The sequence below is a fragment of the Salmo salar genome, chromosome ssa04 (assembly GCF_905237065.1).
Source record: "Salmo salar chromosome ssa04, Ssal_v3.1, whole genome shotgun sequence".
In the NCBI taxonomy this organism is placed as follows: domain Eukaryota; kingdom Metazoa; phylum Chordata; class Actinopteri; order Salmoniformes; family Salmonidae; genus Salmo; species Salmo salar.
The window spans coordinates 21036615-21048524 of NC_059445.1; the positions used below are offsets into that span (position 1 = coordinate 21036615).

The following is an 11910-nucleotide window of genomic DNA, read 5'->3' on the forward strand; positions in this document are numbered from 1 at the left end:
GTCAAAGGCAATTCGTTTTGTTTTATTCCTATTTTTCAAAGCAGTTTCAAGTAGTTGAATAATGAAAACTTACAAATAAAAACACTTGGCAAATGGCGATTATTTTTTATTTTTTGTCAAGAGAGGGGAAAAGCTACAAAACTGAAACCTGACCTTACATTTTGTTCAGATAAACATTTTCCATATAAATGCCTACAAAATCACTACACATGTATCTGACTGAAGACACAAACACACACAGACATATTGGCTATTCACTTGATACTGCTTGCTTGCATCACAACAAAAATACTATCCTATCTATTATTAGAGGGGGTAGAGAGCAATGGCTTATATAAATAAACCCTGCACTGCTGATGCTATGTATTGGTCATTGAGATGCTTTGAAGCCACCAGTCGGCCATATTGGCACTCCCTAGAAGGAGTAGTCCTCCATAGTATTTCAAAGACAAAATTACATGTATTTAAGTATTTTTTTTGTAGTGGGGACAGTAACATTAGTACTCTCCCCATTTAAAAAAATGTTTAGGCCACATAATATAATTTAAAAGTATGCATTAAAGCGTCTGTAATAGAATAAACGTGTCAAAACGAATGTAGACATTAACAAATGCATTTCTATAGCTTCCAAAATCTTTTAACCATCGAGGGGGATTACCAAGATGGCTGCAGGGTGGCTTCAATACAGGGTTTATACACATACAGTCATCCAGGGTTTATACACATCATTTGTAGAGAGAGCGCATGTGACAGTTTTATGACACAGGCATGCTCCCTGGTGGTACATGCATCAACACACATGTAGGATAAAAATGACATGAGTGCAATATTAAGCAATAACTTCAACACACAATAATAACATAAAAAGGTGCCATTTTGGGGTCATGTTGATTACTAGCTGACAATAGGGCAGTGAATCATCGTTTTATCATATTTTGTTTACCAATATCTTTAGGTTACTTGACATGATTACAGTGTTATCGTTAACCTGTCTTGGCTTAGATTATTAAGGAGCCACACTACCAAAGCTAATTGACACAAATCCTTGAAGTGGGAAAAGGAGCTGTGGGGAGAAGCATGCCTGAAAAGAGGAACGAGAGAGAGAGGGGAAAAGAGAGAGACTGTGGGTGTGTGTGTGTGTGTGTGAGAGAGAGAAAGAAAGACAGAGAAAAAGACGAAAGGAAAGAGGGAGAGAGAAGACGAAAGACAATGTAGGGTGGAAAGCCTTAAGCCGGACTGAAGTGCATCTCCTCTGAGTAGCGCTGTATGCGTCTCTTGACAGACAGTGACCACTGTTGATCCATCCACCCAGGTTAGACTGGGGGTAATCTGGGACACTCTTCTTCAACTTCCCCTGAGGCCAGAGTCATAAGTAATTATCACGTTAAGAGGCCAATAATAAAGCCTAAGTCTACATCCCAAATGGCACCCTATTCCCTATATACTACAAGGGGAATAGGGTGCCATGTGGGACACAGACTAAGAATAACCTGGATCTAACGTTATCTAATCTGGTCCCGTATTCATAAAGCATCTCAGAGTAGGAGTGCTGATCTAGGATCCTGCCCCGCCTGTCCATGTGATCTAAAAGGTTCAACTGATCCCAGATCTGCACTCATACTCTGAAAGGCTTTATAAATCCAGGCCCTGATCAAACTTGGAAATCCACACATTTGGCTTGACAGGGACAGGAATGGCGTTTGCAAGAGTACAAAGAGATCTGTGACCAGGGTAACATCCTTCTGGATCAATACATGATTTAAACGTTTAAGTTTTGAACACCTCTCAGTTTCACAACAAGTTTTCCCCGGACGGTATTTCCTATTTGATAAAGCTGTAGAGGAAGGACCCTCCGATGACACAGAGAATGACACAGCAACACATGATCATCATCTGCTTCTAAAGGGCGGAAGACGGAAAGAAAGAGGCAAAGAAAGACAGAGGATACGAGAGAGCAAGAGGACACAGAGGAGTAAGAGGAGGAATAAATATAAAGAAACAATGAAGGGAAGGGAGAGAAGAAAGAGAACAAGAAAAAACTCAGAAAAACAAAAGGGAAGATTGACCTGACCATAGAGAGAAATCATAACCCACAATAAATATTTAGAGACTCAATGTGCCATTGCAAGTTCAGAAGTTTTTAAGAGATTCTTTGCATGAGTGAGAATGCTGAACCCCCTGTAGCAAGACAGTAGATTTAGTGTATGTCCCAAATGGCACCCTTTTCCCTGTATAGTGCAGTACTTTCAAAAGCAATGCACTATGAAGGTAACAGGGTGCCATTTGGGACGAAGCCAATGTATCCCTTCTCCTGTATGGACCAAGGTGATAGATAATAGGTCTAGTGTCCGGACTGAAGTGGACCTATAAACAGGACGTTGCAGCCGTATAAATAGAATCACCTACTTTGGCATCATCGACCTGAATGGGGACGGCCATTCTACTCATTCTAATTCTATGGTTTCAGCCCCACTCACCCTACGGGCCTCCTGCTGAAATTTGGCTGCTTTCTTGGTGTCGGCAACAGCCCGCTCTACGAAGCCCACCGATTGGTCCATGTTGCTCTCAATCTTGTCAATCATACCGCCCTTTGAAGGGAGTGAGCGGAGTGTTGGGAGAGTCACACAAACAGCGGTCAAAAGCAGTGCACTACGTAGGGAATAGGGTGCCATTTGGGATGCACCCTAAAAGGTGTGAAGGGTTACCTGGTTCTCCACCAGCATAGCAATGTCCACGAACATGTCATGAAGCTCTTTGATGCTGCTCTCCAGCCTCACAATATCTTTATGCCGCGCCTCGATCTCATTCAACGCCTGCTTCGATATACCCGACTCCATGATCTACAAAACACATAAGAGAGGATATACACAATGGTTTAACACCCACACATAAGAGAGGATATACACAACGGTTTAACACCCACACTAGGAGAGGATATACACAACGGTTTAACACCCACACTAGGAGAGGATATACAGAATGGTTTAACACCCACACTAGGAGAGGATATACACAACGGTTTAACACCCACACTAGGAGAGGATATACACAACGGTTTAACACCCACACTAGGAGAGGATATACAGAATGGTTTAACACCCACACTAGGAGAGGATATACACAACGGTTTAACACCCACACTAGGAGAGGATATACACAACGGTTTAACACCCACACTAGGAGAGGATATACACAACGGTTTAACACCCACACTAGGAGAGGATATACACAATGGTTTAACACCCACACTAGGAGAGGATATACACAACGGTTAAACACCCACACTAGAAGAGGATATACACAACGGTTTAACACCCACACTAGGAGAGGATATACACAACGGTTTAACACCCACACTAGGAGAGGATATACACAATGGTTTAACACCCACACTAGGAGAGGATATACACAACGGTTTAACACCCACACTAGGAGAGGATATACACAACGGTTTAACACCCACACTAGGAGAGGATATAGACAACGGTTGAACACCCACACATAGGAGAGGATATACAGGATGCTTTAACACACATACTCACAAGCATTCTTGCTTGTACAGACTCACTCACAAGCATTCTCGCTTGTACACATACACACTCACAAGCATTCTCGCTCGTACACACACACATACACAAACACAAACATTCTCGCTTGTACACATACGCACGCACACACACAGAATTACCCCTGCGGTGAAGACGGCTGCGTTCCCTCCTTCTAACATCTCCTCCAGCTCCTCATCGGTCGTTGTTTTTCCCGCTGTGGAGTGGAGAGTTCACAGAAAGGGGTTAATAACATGTATGAAAGGCTTAATAACAAGTTAATAACATACAACAGGCCCGTAATGCTGCCATAGACTATACTAATACATAGACTATACTAATACATAGACTATACTAATACATAGACTATACTAATACATAGACTACTAATACATAGACTATACTAATACATAGACTATACTAATACATAGACTATACTAATACATAGACTATACTAATACATAGACTATACTAATACACGCCATCAACAGCAGATCTGGGTTTCAAATACTTTATCTGTGTCTGAGCTTGCCTGGCTTAATAAAACAGAAAAGAAAAGGAACAAAACTGCAACCCTGCCCAACTCCAGGCAGATTCAAGCAAACACTCAAAGTATTTGAAAGGATTTTCCAAGTATTTGAACTGGTAAAGAGCATTGTATTGGTTTGAGTCTGTCTGTGGTAGGTTGAAACATACACTCCCGTCTACGACTTAATGCAACTTGGGCCTGCATTTTTTCCTGACAATTGACTTTTCCAGGAACAAAAAACCCTGGCCCGAGTTATACCAGGTATCTTGTCTATACTACTGGTTATGACATGGTTATCACATGGTTATGAAGGTTCATAGACGTCAGACTCACTGATCTCCAGCTGCCGGGCGATGCGGCCTTTGCTCTTGTCTCTAAAATCCGTCTGAGCCTCGTTGTACTTGGTCATCACCTCCACAAACTTCTTGGCCAGGATGGCATGCTGGGAAAAGGTGGAGGTGGGTACAGAGGTTGTTATGGTAACCAGTGGGGATGGAACCCAAGTCTCCAACCCCGGTCTCCAACAGGAAAAACGACGGGGACATGATTGACGTGCAAACCGATAGAGTTAAGGGTATGGTTGAGGTTAGTTCGTTTTTTTAAGGGTTACCTGGGACTTCCGAATCCTCGTGTCTGCTGACGACCGTTCCTCTGTGTTTGTCTCAAGTTGCTTCTCGATACCTGCCAGGGATGGGAACATGCAACCGTTACCGTGACTACGGCCATCGACAACAACACAAAATGACCATGGCATTGGAGTCCATGGCATTCAAAAACATTTTATCTTGACAGGAAAACTAAGTTTATACAATTTGATGACTGTTGTGCTGGTCGTCAGAAAAAACGGTTGGTCGTCAGAAAGACTGTGGGTAAGATATGGTGCGTCTAATATTTAAAGGGTCAAGAAGGACTGACTCTTTAGTTTGTTGCGAGCGGTGCCGGCTGCTTTCTTGATGTCGTTGGTGACTGCCTCCAAATCATCCTGCGTCTCTGGTGAGCACAGAGAAAGGGAGAAAAAAGAGCGATTGTAACATAGAAGTATCAATAAGCCACAAAGATGAACAATATGGAATGGAAAGAAAGTGGGTGAGATAACGAAGAGAGAGAGAGAGAGAGAGAGAGAGGGGGCAGAGACAGAGTGGGATTGAATGATGATGTTTACTCTGCTCTGACGTAGGGGCGGAGAGGATGGTAGAGTACAGCTTCTTTGCTTGCGCCACACTCTCATCTATCTTATCGATGCTGCCGCGAATCTCCTCAATCTGAGACCGAGACAGGCAATGATGACACACTGGTGAACACACGCGCACGCAAATACACACACAAACATCAGGAGTATGGTCAGAAATACCTGGGCGAAGAAGTCATCCATAAAGGCTTGGTTCTCCACTGGAATCTCCACATCGTCCCCAGCCACATCACTTTTCTGTTGACACACACACACACACACACACACACAGTTGTTGTGGTGGTGTGTTTGTGGTGAGATAATTACACTCACCGGCTTTTTAGCGGTTCTTACATCAGTGAAACAATGTGTTTTGAAGCCACTATAAAGTACATTTTTTAACCAGACACAATAAGGATTGCAGCGCACACAAGCTACAATGAATAGCCTACATCGATGACATTGAGATCTTGGATGAGGTGCAGGAAATTAGGAGAAAACAATCCTTCTCTGTACCCACCCCCCTCCATTTGTAACGCACCACCAATAAACAAGTGTACAGCCTGAATATCATCACACCCCAATTAGGCCTACCTACTTCCTAGAATAAATGAATGCTCTAATGTTTATTAGCCCAATGTTCAACTAGGCTATTTCTATTTCCGCTTTTCTAGGCCTGAAAATGGGATCAAACAGTTGTTCTAATGTTATGGCCAAACCGCTCATCCGGACCATCCGCATCTAGTGCGCAAAGACAAACGAGTAAATCTGATACGTCCCCCATCCCTATTATATAATTATATATGATTAGCAACGGTTATATGTTGAGCTAATAGCAAGCAAGGCTATGAAAACATGAACAAGTGTATAAAAAGACGTAGCTTACCGCCTTCAACTGTTCCAATCGGTCCTTCATCTTCAAAACTGTGTTGTCACTGTCACAATCTCTAAACTATCAAAAAAGCGATATTCTAATCTACAACCACTAATTAAAAGGTTACCAAATTAGACCATTACAATTTAATAGCCTACTGATTCATCCAGTGATTTGGCCGAAAATACGTTTCGAAGTTAGTTGTAAAAAGATTTAGTAGGCTAAATGGCCATTAGAATATGGTCATCAAATAAAAAAAGAACAATCTTTTTTTTTTTTTACAAAATGTCTGTTCAATATGGCTGTAGCAGCGTCTCCAACCTGTAGTTTTACTAAGCCTATCCTCTCAAGGAGGATTAGAGCAACAGTTGTGTAGAGGGCAATTAATCTCTCTCTCTCTCTCTCTCTCTCTCTCTCTCTCTCTCTGTCTCTCATCAATAGCATGCGTAAAAAAGGATGCAAAGTAAATATCACGCATGATCTCTGTTTTGGGCAGACTACTCAAACAGGGCACTGAATGGAAAGGTAATAGGTTAAATTCTAAATCTGTAAAGTCAACCCAGTGGGTTGTCCATCTATAAATGAGAAGAGGCTGCATTTGTATTGTTATTTCTTGACCCCCATCTGCTTTCTAAATATAGCTAAATAAGGCCAGGTCAACAAAATAAAGTAATGCAATGATTATTGATTCATTAAGATATTTAGTATTCCTTTTTTTATATTTTCGAATAAAAAAATGCATAATGTTTCATAGTACAAACACGTGAAGCAGCATTTTTATCGACACCATTCCTCCTGAAAATACATTATATAGGTCCTATCTAGACCTATAAATACAATAGGGCTAGATAGGATTCTCAAATGCAATGTGTCTAGAAGTTTCTAACACTATCAGTTGCTTCGTTAAATCTTACTTTGGGCTCAATGGGACTCTTGCCTAAATAAGGTTAAATAACTAAGAGAACATGGGTCTGTCTGTAAGCTAAAACCTTAGAGAAGTCTGAATTTACCTCAGCAGATGTAAAGTCCAAGTCTTCCTTGAAGAAGTTTATACCAGGTAGAATGGCAAGAACATGGGAGAAAGACCTTGACCTTCCCAGAGACCCGCTTAGGTTCTAAACAAACATGGGAAGAACAAGGGAGAGATTAGAAGGAGGGATATGAGAGAGAGAGGCTCCGTCCATATACTCTCAGGGCTGGTTTCCCACCAACATGAAAAAATACTACACTACACACTGTAATATCCCTCGACCATATGTAGTACTTACTATAGAATGTTGCAGTAAACTGTAGAATACTATAGTAAATACTACAGTATTATCCACACAAACACTATAGTCTGCAAAAGCACTCCATTTTTAAAAAACTATAGTAAATACTACAGTATCTTATTTGCATATACCCTGCCCATTCCCCATATCGCAATTTGTTCCACCCATAAGTGAGACACCTACATGCAAAGTAAAGACCATATACTGAGTTCCTTACAGGTTATAGAAAAGACCAGAAGCGCCGGGGTCTGTTCAGACCCCAGTCCTACCTACAGGTTATGGAAAACTAGCTCTTAGTATTTCTCCAGTAGGTTTCCTGAAGGAGAAAGCCTTGAATTCTATATCAAAGACAATAAAACAAATAGTACAGTCATATCCACAAAAACACTACAGTCTACTACAACCCGCAAAAACACAACATTAATTACTATAGTATTTACATTTACATTTTAGTAATTGAGCAGACGCTCTTATCCAAAATGACTTACAGGAGCAATTAGGGTTAAGTGCCTTGCTCAAGGGCACATCGACAGATTTGACTACAGTTATATTTTACTACAGTATTTATACTATAATTAACTGTAAATAAAACAGTATACAGTACTACAGTAAATACTATAGTAAAGTCAGCAAAAACACTACAGTGAATACTATAGTATTTATATGTATACTATACTATATATTTTTTGATGGGGGCAGACACAGAACTTTACATGGAGATTCTCATTTGAACATGCTTTTCAGTCCAGGACTAGGCTTAATCTGGGTCAGAGTATCTGGCCCTCAAAATATATATTCTGTTGAAAGAATCTACATCAGTCACTGTGGTGTTAAGATGATGAGGGCAGGCTACTGTACCGGTGGAGTTTAGGCCATTGAGCACCATGGCAGACGCCCCGAGTAGCATCATGGCCAGAATGGGTAGGACCTTCATCATGGGATCTTCACTTCTCTTCAGCTGTTGGGAAAATATCAAAGTTATTATATGATTTTTTAAAAGGAGACCGGAGTTACGATCTGTGGGGGCACGCGACCGGCACTCTCCGAGACAATGAGAAATACAGAGAACACGGAGACAAATGAGAAAGCGGTGGAATAACGTTGGAAAGAGGTGCATTTTCTCATTACAGAATCAAATATTTGGGTTTTACCCTGGTGTGTGTAAATGTCAGCGTCTTTTTCCTCTATTCTTGCTTCTTCTCCTTGCCTCAGATGCTCTCTTTCACTCAGCTCTGCCTCATATACCTATTCAATACCTCCATCCTAATCTCCCATGTATTTCCTCTTTTCTGATGTCTCAACCTCTTACACATAAAAGGTTGCAAACCCTCTGGGTTTGTCTTGACAGTATGTGCAATCCCTGGGTAAAGTTGCAGCCTAATATATTGTCACCCTTCACTCAAGTAATTTTTTTTACTTCTCCTGTTGAACAACGATATTCCAAGTAGAACTACAGTAATGTATGACCAAATTAAGCATTCAAAGAAAATAACACCCTCCCTACAACCAAACATGCGAGAGTTTTTTGATAATACTGTGAGGCTGCTTTGCTGCCTCTGGTACTGGGGGCCTTGAACATGTGCAAGGCATCATGAAATCAGCAGCTTATCAAGGAGTTTTGGAGTGCAGTGTTCAACCCAGATTCCAAAAATGAGGTCTCTGTCGAAGGTCATGGGTATCCAGCAGGACAACAACCCCAAGAACACAAAGAAGAACCCAGGAATGGCTCAAGAAGAAACACTGGACTGGGGTGACCAGCAATGAGTCCAGATCTGAGTCCCGTCGAAACCCTAAGGCGAGATCTGAAAACAACAGTTGGTCATAAGGCAACCATCAAACATTGAAGAATTGGGAGCAATTTACAGCTGTAGAGTGGGCAAAGTTGCCAGTAGAAAGGTACAGCAAGCTCCTTGAGGGCTGCAATAAGCGGCAGTTATGCTGACCAAATGCTGTGCAACCAAGTACTAGTACTGGGTGCTAATAATTTTGTCAATAGTTTTATTTTCTAAAATGTTATTTAGTTCTGCAATGTGGAAATTCACATAACCAGGTGTGGAGTTATTTTCAATTTCAATTTATTTTAGGCAGAATTATGAATTATTTAAGAAAAGTGCAAGGGTACCAATATATTAGTCCACAAAATGTACATTCTGTCTGCTGGTTGTTTCTCAAGAGAACAACTTGTCAAGACAACTTTTCATGATAGAACACAACATGTGGAGAAAAATACCTATAGTGCCTTCAGAAAGTATTCACATCCCTTGACTTTTTCCACATTTTGTTGTGTTACAGCCTGAATTTAAAATGGATTCAACTGAGATTGTGTCATTGGCCTACACACAATACCCGATAATGTCAACACGGAATTACAAATTCATTAAAAAGGAAAAGCTGAAATGTCTTGAGTCAGTAAGTTTTCAACGCCATTGTTGTGACAATAAGCTGGGTAAAAATGTGCTTAACATGTTACATTACATGGACTCACTCTGTGTGCAATAATAGTGTTTAACATGATTTTTGAATGACTACCTCATCTCTGTACTCCACACATACAATTATCTGTAAGGTCCCTCAGTAGAGCAATGAATTTCAAACACAGATTCAACCGAAAAGACCATTGAGGTTTTCCAATGCCTCGTAAAGGGCACCTATTGGTAGATCGGTAAAAAAAAAGCAAAAAAAGCAGACATTGAATATATCCCTTTGAGCGTGGTGAAGTTCACTGGAGGCTGCTGAGGGGAGGAAGGCTCATAATAATGTCTGAATGGAGCCACATAGAATGGCATCAAACACATGCCTGATGCATTTGATACCATTCCACAGATTCCGCTCCAACCATTATCACAAGCCCGTCCTCCCCAATTAACGTGCCACCAACCTCCTGTGGTGAAGTTAATAATTACACTTTGGATGGTGTATCAATACACTCAGTCACTACAAAGATACAGGCATCCTTCCTAACAGGTCCCGGAGAGGAAGGATATCACTCAGGGATTTCACCATAAGGCCAATGGTGACTTTAAAACAGTTACAGAGTTGAATGTCTGTGATAGGAGAAATCTGAGGATGGCTCAACATTGTAGTTACTCAAATCAAATCAAATGTATTTATATAGCCCTTCTAAAATCAGCTGATATCTCAAAGTGCTGTACAGAAACCCAACCTAAAACCCCAAACAGCAAGCAATGCAGGTGTAGAAGCACGGTGGCTAGGAAAAACTCCCTAGAAAGCCCAAAACCTAGGAAGAAACCTAGAGAGGAACCAGGCTATGAGGGGTGGCCAGTCCTCTTCTGGCTGTGCCGGGTGGAGATTATAACAGAACATGGCCAAGATGTTCAAATGTTCATAAATTACCAGAATGGTCAAATAATAATCACAGTGGTTGTCGAGGGTGCAACAGGTCAGCACCTCAAGAGTAAATGTCAGTTGGCTTTTCATAGCTGATAATTGAGAGTATCTCTACCGCTCCTGCTGTCTCTATAGAGATGAAAACAGCAGGTCTGGGACAGGTAGCACGTCCGGTGAACAGGGCAGGGTTCCATAGCCGCAGGCAGAACAGTTGAAACTGGAGCAGCAGCACGGCCAGGTACCCTGGGGACAGCAAGGAGTCATCATGCCAGGTAGTCCTGAGGCATGGTCCTAGGGCTCAGGTCCTCCGAGAGAGAGAAAGAAAGAGAGAAAGAGAATTAGAGAGAGCATACTTAAATTCACACAGGACACCGGATAAGACAGGAGAAATACTCCAGATATAACAGACTGACGCTAGCCCCCCGACACAAACTACTGTAGCATAAATACTGGCGGCTGAGACAGGAGGGGTCAGGAGACACTGTGGCCCCATCCGATGATACCCCCGGACAGGGCCAAACAGGCAGGATATAACCCCACCCACTTTGCCAAAGCACAGCCCCCACACCACTAGAGGGACATCTTCAACTACCAACTTACCATCCTGAGACAAGGCCGACTATAGCCCACAAAGATCTCCGCCATGGCACAACCCAAGGGGGGGCGCCAACCCAGACAGGAAGACCACGTCAGTGACTCAACCCACTCAAGTGACGCACCCCTCCCAGGGACGGCATGGAAGAGCACCAGTAAGCCAGTGACTCAGCCCCCGTAATAGGGGTAGAGGCAGAGAATCCCAGTGGAAAGAGGGGGAACCGGCCAGGCAGACAGCAAGGGCGGTTCTTTGCTCCAGTGCCTTTCCGTTCACCTTCACACTCCTGGGCCAGACTACACTCAATCATAGGACCTACTGAAGAGATGAGTCTTCAATAAAGACTTAAAGGTTGAGACCGAGTCTGCGTCTCTCACATGGGTAGGCAGACCATTCCATAAAAATGGAGCTCTACAGGACAGGAGAAAGCCCTGCCTCCAGCTGTTTCCTTATACATTCTAGGGACAATTAGGAGGCCTGCGTCTTGTGACCATAGCGTACGTGTAGGTATGTACGGCAGGACCAAATCGTAAAGATAGGTAGGAGCAAGCCCATATAATGCTTTGTAGGTTAGCAGTAAAAC

General features: G+C 42.2%; 1 protein-coding gene across 1 annotated transcript; it reads right to left on the reverse strand.

Moving 5' to 3' along the window:
* Window positions 1-90: 90 nt before the first annotated feature.
* LOC106602583 (syntaxin-3) lies at window positions 91-6702 on the reverse strand. The gene is made up of 10 exons (XM_014195299.2): window positions 6129-6702; window positions 5426-5500; window positions 5237-5336; window positions 4990-5064; window positions 4685-4755; window positions 4408-4516; window positions 3689-3762; window positions 2706-2840; window positions 2478-2588; window positions 91-1899 (listed from the first exon to the last, which is right to left on the reverse strand). Exons 1-10 carry the CDS (start codon window positions 6156-6158, stop codon window positions 1822-1824), a joined length of 858 nt encoding a protein of 285 aa, XP_014050774.1. The 5' UTR covers window positions 6159-6702; the 3' UTR covers window positions 91-1821.
* Window positions 6703-11910: the final 5208 nt, after the last annotated feature.